Here is a 20,457-nt window from a genome sequence, read left to right as displayed (position 1 = left end):
ATTTATACGGACATGGACAAATTTATTGGTACCCCTCCATGGAAAAGAGAAACCCACAACTGTCTCTGAGATAAACTGAATCTAATCAAAGTAATTTGCACCCATCATTGTTTATTATGTATTTAAAAAAAAAAAAAAAAATAAGAAGAAGAATTTGCTCTAGAGTTTTGATTCAACAGAATATTTCAAGTAATAACACAAAGGAAAATGGCATTGACAAAAATGACAATGTCAAAGTCCAAATTTTAGTATCAATCAACCACTAATCTAGATACAGTTCAGTGCTAAAGTCTTAGGGACGTTAGTTCACAAAAGTATTTGCCTTAGACACTTGTTTCATGTCTTTTGGATTAGTGTGTCAATAGAAAGGAGTGTATTTTAGAGTTCTCAACATTTATTTTTGTAATAAGTGAAATGATAATATATTTGAATGTCCTTAAATAAAGAAACAAGCATAGTAACAGACCACTTTTCAGTTAAATAAAAGTGAGACTTTGTAGGCATATAGCCCAGTGTTTGATTAAACAAATATAACAAACATGCCAATGAGCAGTAACATAAATTGCATGTAGAATTGAAGTGATTAGATGATACAAATACAGTGAATAAAACTGGGTAAGGGATAAGCATAATTAAAGTGAAAATCTTACACCTTGACAAAAGTGAATATAGCAACAAGATGCTAGGTGGTCATTCTGCATCATTGTTTCTCCAAAGCACTACAGACAGGTCGTTTCCTGATGTGCTGTCCTAACTCTTCTGAAGAACCACAAACAAATGGCCAGTGTTGATGACCAAAAACGTAGTGATTGACCACAGAAAATTAATGCAGCAAGCGAGAAATACATCAAGCTTACTTCCCCTTGAAATTGGTAGAGGGTCAAGCACCTCAATCGGTTCACAACTGGAAGAAACCACTTGCACTCTGCTACACCCACCTATAGTCCAGAGAAGTCTCATCAGAAGTAGTATTCATGGAAGATTTGTTACTAAAAAGCCATTCTTCCAAGGTAGAACTGTAGAAGGCACTTTGTCAGGTGAAGGGCTGGGGAATAGTACATTAATTAATGTCTGCAGAAAGCAGTGAGGTTGAGCATCCCTGCAGGTTTGGGTCTACATTTCTGCAAATATAGTTCGATTTATTTACAACTGATAACCTTTTCACTACTGTGCAGTACAGAATTTTTTTTTCTGCATTACCCTAATGACCCCAGATACATGACCAAGATTATTAAGAACAAAAGTCTGTTGCAAAAAGAGAATCAGAAGCTGGTAAATAAAAATGGTAGTGACTGTCACAGAGTCTTAGTCCCAAACTGACAAGATGATGTTGAGATTGCTTGCATAGACTGAAGCAAGTAAGGGAGCCAAAGTCTACATTGGAGCTGTTGGCAAGTTTTCCAAGAGGCTTGGAATAACATGCCATGCAGACACCTTCAGAAACTGCTTGAACCTAAATGAGTTTCTGCCATTTATAAGGCAAATGATAGTTACACCAAATATTGATTTATTTTGTGAAACTTTCTATAAACTACTACTAAAGTTCCATGGAACTTTCTTGGAACCATTCCATTTGCACTTCAGAAGCGGTCATTCTCCTGAAGCTAAGCATATTCAGGTTCTGCCAGTACTTGGATGAGAGACTGTCTAGAAAAAAACTTAATTTGCTAGAAAAGGGTAATGATGAGGACAGCAGGCGGCACTTACCCTGTGGTCTGAGTGTGGATCCCACTCTCCCAGTTTAGTGATGGGGACACTGTGCTGTAAAAATGGTGCCATCCTTCGGTTGAGATGTAAAGCCAAGGTCCTGACTCTGGTAATAAAAGATCCCTGGGCATCCTTCATTTAAAAAAAGAGTATTGTGATGTCAAGGCTAAATTGCTACCCATGCTCTAATCATTTTGGCCCCCTAATCATCATCTGTCTCTAATTGGCTATTTCTCAACTCTTCATCACCTAATAGCTTATGTGTGGTGAGCATACTTGTGCATAAATGACTCCCGTCCCAGGTGGACGCTACACATTAGTGGTGGTTGTAATGATCCACACTCATGATGAAAGGTGCTTTGAATAGTGAGACAAGTGCTATATTAATGTAAAGAATTACTATTATTACTAGGAAGTTTTTGGATTAATAAAAAGTATTCCTGGCATTATTTTGGAAAACATTCCTGCCTTATGGCATTTTTACATGGACTTAAAACTTTTTTGTGTTTTGTTTGTGTGTTAGTTTTGGATTGGACTAAACTGTATTGATACTAGCCTTTGGATTTCGGTACTTCCACCCATCTCCCAGCAGCTGCACAGCTCTGCCACTCAAGCGTACACCTCCCTACCTTGCCACACTATGGAAATCAACAAATTAAGGAGTTTTGGCCCTCCTAAAAGTATAAGCAGTGTTTAGATTAATAGTGTATATGCATTTGAAAAGCAGTGGAGAGGATGGTGAATTGAGCGAGATTTAAAATGTGTATTTTATTGCAAAAAGAGAGAGGTTGCAATCTTGTTAATAAACGGCTGATCATGAGGTGCTTTAAACAACCATTTACTTCAATTACCAGAAATGCTGGTACTGTTTTAAAAATGATATTTTTCTGTACTTTTTCAGTTACCAGTATACTGCACTACTCTAATTTGTGTACATTTACATGTGATATGTTTGTGATGTGTATAATGTGTTATTTCATACATCCTTTCTAGAGTAGGTTTATAGGACAGATTTTAAAACTGGGTGCTAATCATGACTAAAGAGTTTCTTCAAGACTTGAATGGATGTAGCATTTTGTTTTGATTTTCCTTTACCACAGTGTGAAAAAGATATGTCTGATGTCAGTTTGGGACCCACCCCAATACCAGAGCTGACGCACATAATGATTGGATTGGAAAGCTGCTCATTTCTGGTGAGTTTTCTGTTGCAGAATATTTTTAATAGTTTTGAAAGGTTGTTTCTGGTTTACCTGTACATTAATTTGACTTTTCAGGAAGAAGATTTTATTCCTTTTGCTGTTCTTAACATGATGATGGGAGGTGGAGGATCTTTTTCAGCAGGAGGTCCTGGAAAAGGCATGTTTACACGACTTTATCTTAATGTTTTGAACAGGTAAGTTAAAGACCTTAGTTTAGAGTATAAAGATCTAGCTTGTAGGCTTTTGGTTTCATCCAGTTATTTCAATTCAGTGACCACATTAGTCATTTTGGTGTTAAACTGAAGTACTTTTTGTGTTAGCTATATATTTCTACTTTTCATGGTGGTGAATGAAATTAACATGCTTTCATGCTTTACTTATAAAAATGTCATATCGTTTAAAACACACACACAAAGAGAGAATGAATAAATAATAGCATTGTCAACAAGGTGCTGTGTAGAAACATCTACATTGGAATAATGAAATGATAGGTTATATTGTAAAAATTTTTAAAATCAAAGGATGTGATGTTCAGACTATAATGCACCAGTTAAGACTACTTTTGGAGGATTATTTTGTAGTTTTTGTTGCAATACTACAAATAAAAGACATAGAAGCTCTAAAATTGTACAGTAAAGAGCAATATAGTGTAATTCCACTCTATTCTCAGTTATGGTAGTAACATGTTGATATAATAAAAACAACAACCTGTAGCTAAATTATTATACAAGATGACCATAATATTCAGTGTGTCTCACTTACACTATTATTTCTTCATTTTGTTAAAATTAACAGACATCATTGGATGTATAATGCAACCTCATATCATCATAGCTATGAAGACACTGGTTTACTGTGCATTCATGCAAGTGCAGATCCCCGTCAGGTAGGTAAACTGGTTGCTTCAGTATTATATTTTTTAATAATGGAGAATAAAGAAATGTATTTTATTTTGAGATGGTATGGGCTGATGTTCAGTCACAACAATGGTGCTTATAGACCATATTTCAATCCAGAATATGGATGGAGAAAAAAATCAGTTTTAGTTTCTAGCAAATATACTATTGTAAGTACATTTTAAAGACATTTGCACCTTTTTATGCTGCAGAACCTTTTACAGTATGTAAGATTAATCTATTGATTGAAAAATACTTATCCTCTAATGATGGGACATACTTATATGATCTTGCCACCAGGAGTTTCTTGTGGTGTGTGTGAAATTTTTTTTTTTTGCATACCACATACTAATGTGTATGTACATTAAACTATTTTAGTCAATGCATTAGTTACATTAAATCTGGTAAAATCTCAGAAGTCTTTCTAAACATTTGGGTAAAAATTATGGAAATTATTTACTACACCTTATTTTAATGCCCATCACACTACATGACTTGACCAACTTGTTACTTTGACATCCCCAGCAACTTGATAATGCTGGTTTACAACATCCCATAATAAGTCTTTAGGAGGTGAGTGTTTTATTACAGCTGATGCCCCTGAAGTGGATCAAATAATAGAATTGTATTGTAGCTTTAATTATAAACTGTTGTATACTTGTGCTGTAGTATTTTCTACAGAAAATAATATAGTTACACTCCAAAAGACCAATCAACAATGAGGAATTGTTGACATCTACTGTATCTGTAGTTATTTATCAGTTACTAGCTGAAATGCCCAGCGTTGCCCGTGAGGAAAATAAAGTGTTTTTTTTTTCTTTTAATTGTTTGAGAAAAATATAATTAAAAAACAAAAAAAAAAAACACAACTTTAAAAATATAAATAAATTAACAAACAATGAAAACTCATTAATGTGCTTGTCTTGTATGCATGTTATAATCCAGTTGACACTCTAAATCGGCCAACTCTATTTAATTTCAAAAGCAACAGGCGTGCGCTGGAGCTCAAACATAAAAAATGCTGGTAATCCCCTCCAGTCCGACCTCTGGTGGTCAGTCCAAGTGTCAAATGGATGATAACATGCATACAAAAATGCAAGATTGCCCTACATTATTTTTAGTTGACCGATGAAAAAAATGTACCAAGTTCCATCAAAAATGCTCCAGTCATTCGGAAGTGACGCTAGAACATACACACATACTTTGACTTCTATATGTAAATAAATAATAAAAAGAAAATGCTAACATTGTTCTATTTCAGTGGTAGCAAGGACTGCAGAAAGTCACTTTGTACTTTGTACCTATTGCGGAAAGCCAGCCCCCGGACACACACACACACAGACGGGCAGCCACCGTATGTCCAAAACACACACGTTTTGTTGGTTGTAATAGCAACACCACAATGCCTTAATCAGCCGACTCCCTTCTTCCTCTTTCTCTTTGAATTCTTCTGCTGCCTCTACTCCTCTCTCCACAAGCTCCGTCTTCCTCCTTCCGACTCCTGCTGATGACTAGAGGGAGGTGGCCCCTTTTATCTCCACCTGGACGTACTCCAGGTGCCCCCTGATGAACTTCCTGCAGCACTTCGCCACACCAGGAAGTGCCACCGGAAGTTCATCGGGGGCACCTGGAGCACGTCCGGGTGGAGATAAAAGGAGCATCCGGAAGCAGTCTGGTTGTCCCTGGTAATAGAAGTCCTGGCATCCAGGGCTCCTGACTCTCTAGGGTTGAGCTTCCATGCTCCATTCCTGTGGCCCCCATACCAACCAGGGCAGCTGCCCTCTCATGGTTCGGGGGAGGTACAGTACCTCTCCCATTCCTTCCAGGCGTCCTGGCCGAGCATAGTCCCCAGCTGCCTGCCACACTGTTTCTTTGTTTTATTTAACTCTGAATCTTAAACATTTTTTTCATGTTTGTGACTGGAAAATTTGTTTTAAAAAACCTTAATTAACAACACAAACTTTTATTTCCACATACAGGTGACTCTTGTCGTTACAAACAAGTTCCATTCCTGCCAGCATTCATAACTCTATTTTGTATGCAAGTCATAACTTGCTCTTAAGATATTAATGGAAATATTGGCAATAGGACTTAATGCTTTATCACTAATTTTACAGAAAAATGTTTGGTAACACTTTAGGTATTGCAAAAATGCATCTATTACTTATTTAATCTTCAGTAACAAGACCTTAACAAAAGCTTCTTCTAGTGTTAATAAGACTTGCAAAGCATCAGTAAGCAGTTATTCGTCTATGCAATGTGACCTTGTAAAATAACTACTTTGGAATGGTCAAAGGTTACTTAAAGTGAAACATATTTTTTCTTGATATTGCACACTTCATTGTAAAATCAGAATCTTTCATATTAACAAGTACTTTTATGATCATATCAGAGGATCTTATTATACCACAATGCACAGAGGTGATTAACCTATGTACTGATGTTTTGCAAGCATAATGAAGACCAAAAGAAGTCTTTGTTAAGATCTTGTTAAATAAGAGTCAATGAGTAATGGATGTATTTTTGCAGTACCTAAAGTGTTACCAAATGTGTCGCCTATTAATGCAATTGCATGAAGTAATATTACTGTACTTCAAAGGAATATGACACCCCATTTTTGTTACCTCATTTAGTTTGTAGTAATGGCTGAGAGAAAATTTAATTTTAAGTTTTCTTGCATAACTGAGATGAACAAAAAGTATGATAGTATAGGCATCTATGGTGACCAATGTTGGACAACTGCCAACAATATTAAAACATTACATGAAAAAATCTCACATTACTTGTTACATAATCCATAAGGCAAGTCATGCTTTTATATGCTCACAATGACCAAAACGCATGTATTTTTACTAAAATATTGTAAAAATACTTCCAGAAAAGTATTTGTGAACTAAAGTGGACCATGCTCAAGCATTTGAATTTAAATATCTTATCATGACCACCATATAGTAAACTGCATAATTCATTTTTCCATTGTCTGTGTTTGAGTGTTAAAAAGTGCTCACCTTGTTTTCTAATAGGGTAATGAATAAACATTAAAACAAAAAATAGAATAAATGAGAGCATTTTCACTATAAACTATGTAAGATGAAAATGTGTTTTACGTTTTCTGGATAAAACAATGAAACATAACTTGGAAAAACATTTTCTTAAGTGTTTAAGATGTATGCCGAGGATTGGGCCTTAAAAACACTAGACTACTGTTTTAATCCTCGTTCAATATGTGTCCCTAAGGAAATCAATCACATTGAACAGAATTCTGATCTTAGCCAAATAAACAGTGATCATAAGTCTTTTATGTGTCTCTTTAATGACGGAATAGATTAAACTTCTATTACTTTTTTTTCTTTATAGATTAGTTGGTAAAAGCCATATACAATTTATTCTGCACAGTACTTTTAATCTACAAAGAGGCTGGTAGAATTGAAGAATGAAGTAGCCTTTGATAGTACTCGTAGCTTTTTCCTAACATGGCTGTCATAGCAGGGTACGAATGTTATACACAGTTTATTTGCATACTAGCTGAACTACTTGGTGTTGCCCAGTTATATTTGTAGAATCGATTGAGGAAAGAAAGCAAGGGTTTGTATTTTTTTAAAATGATGACCCTGTTATTGCTAGCTATCCGATCTGAATTCCCTACTGCCCGTGTATCAGTGTCTCTGCCCTCATGAGTCGAGATTTTGTTCTTTTTGCTTCTGATAGGATTCTAGAACTGTGGTATCTCCTTGCTGGGTTGTAACTGTGAATAATGTCGTAAAAGGAAAAAAACTTAAATCTCAAAGTAGGAAGAAAATCTGACAAAGCAGGAGTTTAAACAGCCCTTTGATTTCCCAGGAATGGTCTGAAAGAAACTGAGAGAGACAGTCCGCACACTCTGCCACCCCCTCGGTCTGCTGTAGTATTACAGTTACCCAGGCCCTTTAGCTATCTCCTACTTGCACGTGTGTGACAAGTAACCCAACCCCCCTCACCCACCCCCAGCCCAGAACCACTGGGTTGGGCGACCTGCACAGAGAGGTTGTGAGAATGAGAAAGGGCATTGGAGTGAAGAGAGCACTTATAATGATTAAGCAAATAGTTATATGGTTGAAGGTCAAGAAACCACCTGGTGAACCGAGGATTTGACACTCTGTGTAGAGCCATCCACTATAAGGGTGCATGATCCGTCACAAGAGTGAACTCCCGACCCAAGAGGTAGTACCTCAATGGTTTAATCGCCAGTGCCTCCCGTTCCACTGCCACATACCTGGTCTCCTGATCCAACAGTTTCCAGCTGAGGTGTTCTACACCATTGACGTTTTGGCTCAACATGGCACCAAGACCTGTGTCCGAAGCGTTGGTGAATGAAAGGAAGAGAGAAATTGGGAGCTTTCAAAATTTGTGTAAATGTAAGGGCCTGTTTTAAGTCACTAAATGCAGCCTCTGTCGTATCATCCCATAACACATTGTTAGGAACCCTCTTCTTTAAGTCAGTCAAGGGCGCTGCTCTCTCTGAAAACCGAGGTACACACCGGTGGTAGTACCTGGCTACTCCGAGAAAGGCTTGGACCTGCTGCTTGGTTCGCGGACGGGTCCATCGTATTATGGCTTCTATCTTTGAACACTGTGGTTTTACGATACCCCGACCCACCAGGTAGCCCAAATATTAAGCTTCTTTCAACCCGAAGAAAAATTTGGATTGACCTGCTGTATGTGGTCCTTCCACGTGCTGGAATAGATGACAGTGTTATACAGATTGGCAGCACTGTATACATTATGGGGGCAGAGCACTCTGTCCACCAGACGCTAAAAAGTTGCAGGTGCCCCATGTAACCCGAATGGAAGGACATGATACTGCCAGTGTCCGCTAGGGGTACTAAACGCGGTCTTAACCTTTGCGGAGGCCGTTTAAAGGAATTTGCCAGTACCCCTTAGTCATGTCATTGGTCATAAACTTAGCTTGGCCAAGCCTTTCGAGGAGGTTGTCCACTCGGGTCATTGGATAAGCATCAAATTGGGATACTTGATTTAGCCAACAGAAGTCATTGCAATACCTCCAACTCCTATCAGACTTATTAACCAATACGATTGGGCTGGACCAGGGACTATAACTTTTCTCTATTACTCCTAGTTACAGCATACGCTTGATTTCAAGTTCCACTTCTATTTTGTTTGCCTCAGGAAGTCGATAGGGCTGCTTTCTAACGATAACCCTGGGCGCTGTCACTATGTCATGAACAATCAGAGAGGTCCTTCCGGATATTTCACTCACCACCTCTGGTAAGGCCAGGATAGCTGTTTCCAGCTCCTGTCTCTGGTTGGAGTTTAACTCTGTACCGAAATTAAGGTTGATGGTGTGAGCAAAGAATGAGCTAGACTGAGCAGAGGTGGGATCAGGATTGTTTTCCTTTCATGGCTTCAGCTAGTTCACATGATAGATCCGCTTACTCGGTCGACGATTGGGTTGTTTCACCAAATCGACAAGTCCTTTCCTCTCCTTAATTTCATAAGGTCCTTGCCAGTGGGCAAGTGATTTTGAATGGGAGGTGGGAACCAAGACCATGACACGATCTCCCAGGTGGAATTCTCAGAGGGTCGTGCCCTGATCATTACGGGCCTGTGCTGCTTGTGCAGTATACTCCAATATATTGGTAGAGGGAAGGGCCTTCTTCTTCTTCCCATCCTTCTTTCAAAACATCCAATAATCCTCGAGGTTGTCGTCCATATAATAATTCAAAAGGCGAAAACCCGTACAGGCTTGTGGGACTTCCAGATAGGCAAAGAGTACGAGGGGGAGGAGCTGATTCAAGTTCCTCCCGTCCTCACTGACCACCTTGCAAAGCATTAGCATGTATCAGGGAGTCATCATTCCACTGCTCAATTATGAAAGAGGCTGGCATTTCTGTGAACTGAAAGTGCATTGCAGAGAGAGGGTCCAGTCTGACCTCAAGGGGTGGGGATTCCTCCCGGCTCGTCAAAGCACAGGGTGATGACGTGTCCACCTGCGACGGCCCAGGAATCTCCCCGTCTACCTCTTGGATTTTCGTATCTCTCTCCGCTGGCTGTTTACACGACGTGGAGACAGCTGGAGTCGAGTCCTCACCGTCAACAGCTAGGCCCAGGTTTTGTTCGGGAGTAGTAGTTGGTACACTGCTTTTATTATCTGACCAGTTCTGCCCTAGAATCACAGTAAAAGGTGGACACGGGAGGACCACCATGGAGATTTTTTTGAGTGATCCTCCATAGCTAATGAAACATCAGGAGGTTTTATGTTTACGGGTTTCCCCATGTCCACCGGTAATACTGGTTGTTGTTTTTATCCACTGTCGCGGTAGTACATATTGGCAAGCAGCAATGGAAATGATACTACCGGTATCGAGGAGTGCTTGTACTTTATATCCATTAACTATTACTACTCTCGTATGTTAGTGTCAGGGGGTTGACAAGTGCACATAAACCGTCTCTCCCCATTCACCTGCATCCTCCCCTGGCAGTTTGCCTGCCCTGAGGCCCGGGAACTTTGGACCAGGCTCCGGTTTTTATGAATGAGACCTAGTTTGTGTGATGTAATCCACACAGAATTCACTAGTGGACCGTTGTACTCCCTCAGATTGTGAGGCTGATTTAGGATTTTCCAGGAGCTTTATAAGCTCCTACATGGTGTGGAAGTCTCCCCAGGCCGGCTGGGCAACATTTTTGGGGAGTCCTTTTAACGGCAGAAATCTGGTAACCTGCTGCACTATTTGGAAGGCTGTCAGCTCAAACGGCCTTAGCCAGTGGGCTGTTTGTTCCCAGAGAGCTTCTGCCTGCTCCCGGGTTGATCGCTCTGGATCTAACTCCCAGTTTGTTAGGATCCTTACCTGCTGGCTTCCTCCTAGATAGATAGATACTTTATTAATCCCAAGGGGAAATTCACATAATCCAGCAGCAGTATACTGATACAAAGAAGCAATATTAAATTAAATAGTAATAAAAATGAAAAAAAATTGAATTGAAGAGTCGCATAGTGTGGGGGAGGAACGATCTCCTCAGTCTGTCAGTGGAGCAGGACAGTGTAGTGAACATAATGAGCCCCCTTCGTTTCCTCCATAGGAACCAGAACATCCATAAATCTCATCCATTTTCTTCCTTTGAAAAAAATATTAGCCCGGTTTTGTATTTAGGAAGCGGAGCCTGTACCAAGTCACTCCTGACCCCTGAACGAACTCCCCACCAGGAGACTCGGCCCCAGTACTTTCTCACCTGATTAATTCTTTGGTCCTGTCCTGTTTTCTTTTGGGAACCACCATCCTGCTGGCTACGCCACTGTAACAAGAATGAATGTCCAGACATCATAAAGGTTTGGGGCAGCCACCCGTATACTATATCCCAGCTGCAAAAGTTTTGAAATATTTGAACAGAGATGTTCACATGGCTGAGTCCAAAACTGAACTAAATATTTGGAGGTGAGATGGCGGTTTTAAGGGCTGGGGAAGGAAGTGATGTCATCAGTGGTGCTGAGGCCAGAAGTGACGTTGTCAGAGGTGCCAGAGCCAGACGTGATATCCTTAGAGGTGCCGGAACCTGGTGAGATTTCCCGGGAATGGTCTGCAAGAAACTGAGAGAGACAGTCGGCACAATCTGCAACCCCCTGGTCTGGTGTAGTATTACAGTTACCCTGGCCCTTTAGCTGTCTCCTACTCGCATGTGTGTGACAAGGCCCCCCTTGAAATCCTGGGATCCAAAAGCAAGGCGACGATACGTGAGTTTCTCAAAAGTTCTCGAAAGACGTTTAACAGGCCCACAAGACAAAAGAAACTTGCCATGGAGTGTCTCGCGTGGACTGTGAACATGAGACTTGTTGCCAAGAGACTGTCCCAGGGCCATCTCACAGGGACATGGAACTTGAGATTCTTTCAAGACACACCTTACTTACAACAGATATCATATAAGAGCACATCCATCAAAAAACAGTAAGTCGTGTAAAAGCACATAGTGCACACACATCCTGTGCTCTCAGCACATATAAAGTGTATAAGGACAATACGGAGAATAGATACCCAAAGGCGTTGGAGAGAAAAAAAGGCAGATAAGAGATTATGAAAGCAGTGTAATTCGAAAGGCTGAAACAAACAATGGCACGATACACCTGCAGAGAAAGGTACAGAATATGAAACCAGTAAAATTCAAAAGTATTGCAGCGGCCTTTTTGGTTTTAAGTGACTGTTTGGTCTGATTGAGGGAGGGCAGAGTACAGCACGGAAGACTGATAGCGGGGTATTGATTGATGCGGTAATGGGGGGGCGAGACGAGACGTGGGGGATGAGGGATTGGAGAGGGTGCTAGAAAGTTGTGTTTGGGGTTACGAAGTCAGCGATTGTTCAAGTAAAACTTTTGTGACACTTGATCATGTCAGTCGCTACAGTATCAAAGAAAAGATAGAAAAGATTGCATTACCGCAGAACAAAAGGTAATTAATCATCAGAACCAGGTGTAATTGAAAAAAGAGCAGGACAAATCGAGTTCAGAAATAAAAGGCAAAGAGTAGAGTCTTTTCGCATTTGCATCATTCTTATGCACAAAACGTGGATTTACACAATAATAGACAATACGCTATGAGAATCTGTGGTCCCGCAACATTTAAAGCAAGGACAAGTTGAATTTCAAAGAATACACAATTCGGTCAGGTGTATATTTATGATCATGGAGAAGCATTGCAAATTTTAACAGGCAAAAAGAAAGGTAATGTATATATTCCGTGAATAACATTACACACCAAAGGAGATCGTGATTCGTATTAAAATGTTTACAATTTACTGTGAGAATAGCTTTTGCTATGACAATCAATAAATCACAGGGACAAACATTAGAAAATGTCGGACTATTTATTAGAGAAACAAACAATATTCACTCACGGGCAGTTATATGTTGCTTTGTCACAATGTGTCTCCAAACAATATTGTTTTTAATGAAGCTTTAAAGTAAAATATAAATGTAATGTAATGTGCAAATAATGAAATTGAAACCGTTCCAAAGAAAAAAAAATTAAAATTGTATATCCGATTAACCAAATACAGGGGTTGGCGAGCGAAGCCTCCTAGTGTGTGTGTTTTATATCTATACTAATAAAAGGCACAGCCCTCACTCATCACTAAATCTCCAACTTCCCGTGTAGGTATAAGGCTGAAATTTGGCAGGCTTATTCCTTACAGCTTACTTACAAAAGTTAAGCAGGTTTCATTTCAAAATTCTACACGGAACGGTCATAATGGTCGATAACGGTCGACAACATCCGCCATGTTGAACTTTCTTATTTATGGCCCCATCTTCATGAAATATGGTAGGCGGCTTCCCTGCACTAACCGAAATCGATGTACGTACTTATTTTGATGGTATGATGCCACTGTCGGCCGCCATATTGAACTTTCCAATGTCACTAATTCTCCAACTTCCCGTGTAGGTAGAAGGCTGAAATTTGGCATGCCTATTCCTTACAGCTTACTTAAAAAAGTTAAGCAGGTTTCATTTTGAAATTCTACGCCTAACGGTCAAATACTGTCATAATTAAAACAACCATGAAACTCAAACCGATTATGACAGCAGCATTCCATGCTGTGAGATTTGAAACAAGATTACTGTTCACATGGACAACTGTACGTTGCATGCTCAAGTGTAAGCTCAGCGCACAGCTTGGTCATATTACACCTGGAGGGCCGAACTCACAATGTGGTATACAAAGAGATCCTTAACAAATAATTAAACTGAGGGAAAATATACCAATAATTATTTAAGGATAGGATGGGATGGGGGACCCAACGCCGCCCCACACAGTGACCGAGCTGCAGGCTATGGACGTATATATGTACGTAAGTAGGATTCAGTTAGCGTTGGGAACCCGTGTACCAAATTTCTTGAAGATGAGCCCATAAGTAACAAAGACCGTTGAAAAGTTCAATATGGCGGCCGAGAGTGGCGTCATACCACCGAAATAAGTATGTACATCAGTTTTGGTTAGCGCAGGGAAGCCACCTACCAAATTTTGTGAAGATGGGGTCATAAATAAGAAAGTTCAACATGGCGGACGTTGTCGACCGTTATGACCGTTGCGTGTAGAATTTTGAAATGAAACCTGCTTAACTTTTGTAAGTAAGCTGTAAGGAATAAGCCTGCCAAATTTCAGCCTTATACCTACACAGGAAGTTGGAGAATTAGTATAACCAAAAGTTTAGATAGGTGTCAAAGATGACACTTTTGAACGACTTTTGTAAAAACTAAAGTTTAACGATTTTTGGCATGTTTTGCTTTAGCTTCTTTTCTCTCTCTAAATGTGTATTTTTAATCTATCCAGATCAGTTAGTAAAATTGCACAATAAAAGTGTAATTTGCCTTTGATACATTTTGATGTATTTCTTCGATGTATGAGTGAAGAACTAAACCCATATCCGAGTACAGGTGGTATAACTTGAGAATGTACATATTGAAAACTGATAAATGTGAAGTTAGTCAAGGAAGTTTGGTGCCTGACAGTTGAACTAAATTCTTACACCTGTATAATAGAATGTTTTGGGCAGTAGTATCTCACTTTGGAGAAACCCAACAGAAATGATCAAGACTAGAACAGCTGTTCTAAAGATGAATATTTTCTAGTATTGAGACTTTCATATTTAAAAGGCAATTTAGACTTTATGCGTGAACTAATATAATTAACTAAGAACAGTTCATGTCTTTACTGTGAGATGTTTAATACACAACATTTCAAGATGCTGTGGCATTATGTCTGTCGTTTTTTTTTAACTTCATGTAAAAATCACAGGCATTATCAATTATAAATCTGGCTTTAATTCAAAGTCTATATGGTCTATATGTTATAATTTTTATTTGTACAGCCTAACTTCAGAAAATTGGAATATACTTATTTTATAGCATTATGGGGAAAGGTTCTTTCCATTTTTTTGCAGTTATAAAACAGTTAAGCAAAAAACTTCAGTTTCTCTCTTCCAGGAGCTCTTAAGGCTCTTGAATTCAGCTGCCAGGTTCGCACAGCAGATCTTTTTGACAGCATTCTACTTTATCATTCTGTGACATTATTAATAGAACCACCCTGTTTGTGTTTAATCAAACTAGTTAAAGTTTGTAACAATTATCCTAAGCTCAAAGAGGGCAAAGCTACATCGATGATAAACTTGTAAAACTCATGTCAGCACACTGGATCTGGTTGTTCTGCCACTTCTCCCAAAGATTGTTCCAGCAAGGACGGAAAACAAAAAACAAAGTTATGGCAAAACCTAAGAGAACAAATTACATTCATAAGTTATATTTTGTCTGAACAATTGCACCACAGCCCCAATTAAATGAAAGTCCCCTTTAGCTGTTTCTCGAGCAAATTCCCAGTCCATATACATAGATATATATATGAACTTAAACAGCACCCACAGTGTACCTGATCAGGTAAAGCACACACACATATCTATATATATATATATATATATATATATATATATATATATATAAACAATATACTTAAGATAGATGTGTATCCACATGAGTCCAGACCGACGCTCCAATGGGTTATTCTTCATGAAGAAAGGAGAAACATGCGAAGAGAACAACAACATTGGGATAGATCGAGGGAAGATGGATGTACATATATAATTTATTTATTTTTTTTAAATCTCTGGCCGCTTACCGTTGTACTATTTCAGGTTGTGCACTGGACTTGAAAATCTTGAGTTTCAATAAAAACTGGAATAACAAGGTTGTTCTGAAACGGTTTACTGATAATGTATATACTGTACATTTACTCTATAACTGTGAATAGGTATATGCTAATTGTTAGAAATGTGTGGTTCTTGTTTTTTTATATGCTTTTGTATTGTACTTTAAGGTCAGAGAAATGGTGGAAATCCTTACAAGGGAGTTCATACAAATGGCTGCTACCGCTGGTGAGGTAAGATTTAAAGCTTTGATTATGTAAATTATATGCATTTCCTATGCAGGATCAGCATTTAACAATGCAAGTAACATTGAATTATTCAGGCAGCCAAGTTAAATGGTTCAAAAAGCCTAAATAATCTGTTGTCATAACTTTTGAAATCACTGCTTCTATGTCATCTTATCTCTCACTCTGCTAGAAGAATTGTAGCCCATCTATGATAACACAGTAGAAAAAGGACTTCCTGTTTTACTTAAAATTCAAGGAATTTAGAACAGTTTTAAAATCACTTTGGAATATGTGAGGTTTTTATTAATGTTGTCCTTGGTTAACTATTGTGAACGTGCAGAATTGCTGATAATGTTTTTGGATATTTTTTTTTGAGTGAAATTTTTCATTTTAAAACATTTTTCTGGTTCTGCCTATTAGATGGTTAGGGAAGAAAGTATTTCATCTGAAAACAAACTAGTTATTATAGATCTCTTTGATATTTATACAGTGTATTGTATATTTTTTCATTTTATGTGTGTTTCTTCTTGTGCTTTTATGTCAGTATTCTCAGGAGGCATTGCAGTAAGGATTTAATTTTACTGTGGACACATAACAATAAACTTGATTTAACGTACTAAAAATTTGAAGTGAATTCTTCCTCCTCTTCCACCTCCTCATCTTGATTTTTTCCCACTTCTGTGTGGGGCGGTACTTGAAATCAACCTTCTCCGAACCGCTTGGTTCTGCACCTCAAGTACTTCTCCTTCAGATATTTTTACTTTATCAATCTATCTGCACTTTCTGTTCCCTGTACTTCCATTCCCATCACTCTTTTACTCACATATTCATTGCCTCTCCATCACATCTCCATAACACTTCAACTTATTTTTTTTTTGTACTTTCTTAGATATCTCTCTCCCACTTTTGTTGTACCTATGATTTATATAATTTCTTATTCTTATCATTTTTGTAACTCCACACATTCCTCTTAACATCTTCATTTCTGCCCCACCTAACTTCTTCTCCAGTGCTCCCACTGCTGTCCATGTCTCAGCTCCATTCAACATATCTGATCTTACCACTGTCTTAAAATCTTACCATTCAAGCCTACACTTAGCCTTAATTCTTTGATCACTCAATTCTTCTGATACCTTCTTCCAATTGTTCCATCCACACTGCACTCTGAGGTTTTTCTCTCTGTGAAAGTTTCCATCTCAGGCTACCACTGAGCCTTGATATTTAATTGTATCCACTCTTATCAATAGTTCTCCCTGCAGCCTAACGTCCGAGTCGTGATCATCATTAAACCTCACATATTCAATCGTCTTCCTATTTATCTTAAATCTTCTATCTTCCAAAGCCCTTCTCCATTTTTATATCTTCCTCTCCACTTTCTCTATTCTGGTGCTACACAACACAATGTCATCAGCACAAAGCATGCACCAGGGGGATTGGTCATTTATCCCCATCATACATATCCTAGACAATTCTTACATACTTCTCCTTTCTCTCTCATGCACTTCTAGACCTCTTGACAAGGCACTTTATCAAAAAACTTCTCCAAATCCATAAACACTATATGCAAACCTATATGTTTTTCTCAGTGCTTCTGTATGAGCTGTCTCAAAGTCAATCTAATCTGTGCATTACGCAGTTTAATGAAGTAAAAATACTGCAGTTTTGCAGCAGCACTGGGTGTATTGCAAGAAGCACACATCTGTGGAGCTCATTTGCACAGAAGAGTTTGCTGCATGCAATCCATTAAGTGAAAATGTTTGTTTAGTTCTTATCCAGTTATTTGTGCCACATATATTGAAACACTGTGATCGGACTACATAGAGGCCAGTGTCCATAACACAAATCATCAGGGCCTCATGTTGGAAATCTGAAAAGGAGGGATTTGTGTTTACTTCAGAGCATATGAAGGACTACATTTAAGAAAATGATCACAGGCTTCATACTTGCTTTTTAGATTCATGGTGGTCTATGATGATGTTCAACTGTTTTTATGCAATTTAATTATGTTGAAAAAGGAGAACTTCAGAAGATCACTTGGTGTCTACACAATGTCTTGGAAAAGCACCTGTTTAGTACAGGACTCTAAAGCACTATAGAATGTGGTGGATGCTGAGAATAATACTGGCACACCGTTGCTTACTGTTCAGGGTTCACTTGTTTACATTGTGGTGTATATGTTACGGCCAAAGCAGGAAATGGCCAATGTCTCTGTAAATTGACCGGCCAATGTCTGATCTTTTTCCTTGATTTCTGGATTTGGCCAACCAGTTTGTGAAATGGCATTGGGTGATCGGCCAAAGTCGGAAGAAAAAAGTCATGAGCAGCGATTTGTTGCTGTTGGAGTGTAGCCTTGGTGACTGTTGTTCAGAAAGCAGATGCCACTTGGTTGTTTCACAATAATTAAGATTAGGTATTTAAGTAGATTTCACATTTCTGTTATAATTTTAGCCCTAAAATAGTGACTTAACATCAGGGACCTATTTTATTGACCTTAAGGTTGTACCGCTCTCAGAACCGGCACGATTATAATACATGCTGCCCTATTTGAGAGGCAGCAAAAAGAAAGAGAAAACAAATAATCCGGGACGCGAGTGACCAACACTACTTTCCTACTTCACCACTTCAATTATAGAGATACACCAGAGAAAGCAGGATCAAGCAAAAATGATTATTGGCAGACAATATATAGGATCACTGTAACAACAAAAAAACTTATATACATAATATCGCGCTGCAGCGCTTTCCTTCACCACACAAATCATAACATCAACACTTGAAAACATACATTACTAATAAAGACTTGAACAAATGGAAACACAACAAAAAACCAATGGATTTATAGTCTTTTAAATCTTATCTGTACGGAGCGTTGAGCTCAGTCTGTAGTGGGGAATGAGAAGCCGACCATATCTCTTGTTCTGGGAAACGTTCTGATTAACAGTTCCTTGTGCTGGCCCGTCAAGTCCTCTCCCGTATTCCTTCCTCCCGAAAGAAAAATAATTTGCTTGGAAATGAACCCGGGTTCACCTGACGATATCCCAGAGGTGTTAATCCTTTCCCTCGTGCCTTTTTTTGTTATGGCCTCCTTCTCTCACCTAGCTCCTTCCTTCCCTTTTTTCCCGCCACCTATTTACATTCAGATAGCTCCTCCCCGTACAGTCTGTTGGCCCTCCAAGCCAGGTGCTCCCCTCCCTCTGTATAAAGGGCTGGCCCTAAACATAAAGGCATACCACAAAACCAGGTATGGGAAAAGGTAAAAACTTACAGGTACATATCCATATTTCATTTGACCGTTACAAGGTTAGTGTTTGGGCAAGGGGAAGGCTGTCTTAAGTGGTGTCTGCTTCTGAACAAGACCCACCTTGAGCAGTTTCTCATGCAGAATGAAAAACTCACTTCTGAATTTGCATCTGAAAGTTTTTAAGCATCTTCGCACCTTGAGCGGACAGTTTTACATCAGTGCATCGGATTTTGGCCAGGGAGTTCTGACTACTTCGCAAAATGGCCAGCCAAAGTACCATATACACTGGTCATTTCTAGTAATTTTGACTTTGGCCACACCTCGCGGCTAAAATGCGAAACAGCTGGCCAATTCGGGAACTGGCTGAACTTCAGGTTTTGGCCATAACATATATAACACTTGCTGCTTTAGAAAGGAATACAATTGCATTGAAGACGTCAGCCATTCCACAGTCACTTTTCTCCCACCTCCCTTCAGGTAAATACTACAGACAATTGTTACTAGCATCTTAAAAGGCAGTCTTTATCCACACAACTTAGGGTTACTAGGTGTGTGTATTTTGTATATAGTTATGCAGTATGCATGTATTGTACTCTGATACTATCTCCAGTCAAATGCAGATACTCAAGTAAAACTTTCAACTTATTGTCCACATTAAGACAAAACTGGTAGCTGACATACAGTTTTTAAGGGAAAACAGCCGGTATACTGCAAGATGCTTTTTTTTTTGTAAGCTAGTTTCAGTTAAAACTTGTGTGATTTTTTTCCAGCATTGTGGGTATAAAGAGATTTAACTGAACCATAATTTTTCATGAGTCATAAATTGGTGGTTACCTGTAATTATCAGTTTCTTTTTCAAGAAATTTTTTCATTACCTGTACAAGTGAAATCCAATAAGACCAACACATGTATGTAAAATATGGCAAATTTACTAAGATTTTATTCTAGAAGCAAATGACTGAACAGAGCAGGATCTTTGTCAAAATGCCTTTTCTTATTGTAGATGGAGCTTGAAAGAGCAAAAACCCAGCTGAAGTCGATGCTGATGATGAATCTTGAATCTCGGCCTATCATCTTTGAGGACGTAGGGAGGCAGGTGTTGGCCACTGGCAAGAGAAAGCTACCTCAGGAACTTTGTGATTTAATCAGTATGTACTCACCTTCAATTCTCTGTCAGGAACAGTAAATGTGTAATTTTGCACTCAGAATGAAGCATAGTTGTATAATGACTCTGGGCTTAATATTTTGAGTTTGCAATCTTTAGTAAGTTGCCCCCTTAAAGGAATATTCCACATAAAAAATATAATTTTTATATAAGCCAATAGTGAACAATGCTGTACAACAACAAATGATGTGAGAAATGTCAGTGGAAAATCAAAAAAAACAAAAACAAAATACCTCGCATTACTCATGTCCCATAATACATGTTAAGCAAAAAAAAAGTGCAATTCAGATGAATTCAATTCAGTGGATATAAAAAGTCTACACACCCATGCCAAAATTGCAGGT

The 20,457-nt window shown here is 38.7% G+C and overlaps 1 protein-coding gene across 1 annotated transcript in view; it reads left to right on the top strand.

The window, feature by feature from the left end:
• The window catches only part of pmpca (peptidase, mitochondrial processing subunit alpha), a 43,012-nt gene that overhangs the window by 18,334 nt on the left and 4,221 nt on the right, over positions 1–20,457 (top strand). The window contains exons 8-12 of the mRNA XM_039763864.1: positions 2,808–2,900; positions 2,982–3,100; positions 3,702–3,792; positions 15,651–15,713; positions 19,952–20,096. Of these exons, the coding sequence (XP_039619798.1) occupies positions 2,808–2,900; positions 2,982–3,100; positions 3,702–3,792; positions 15,651–15,713; positions 19,952–20,096 (511 nt within the window). The remainder of the gene's footprint in view (positions 1–2,807; positions 2,901–2,981; positions 3,101–3,701; positions 3,793–15,650; positions 15,714–19,951; positions 20,097–20,457) is intronic.

The sequence above is a fragment of the Polypterus senegalus genome, chromosome 9, assembly GCF_016835505.1.
Source record: "Polypterus senegalus isolate Bchr_013 chromosome 9, ASM1683550v1, whole genome shotgun sequence".
Classification (NCBI taxonomy): Eukaryota; Metazoa; Chordata; class Cladistia; order Polypteriformes; family Polypteridae; genus Polypterus; species Polypterus senegalus.
This window is presented reverse-complemented; position numbering and strand designations above follow the sequence as displayed.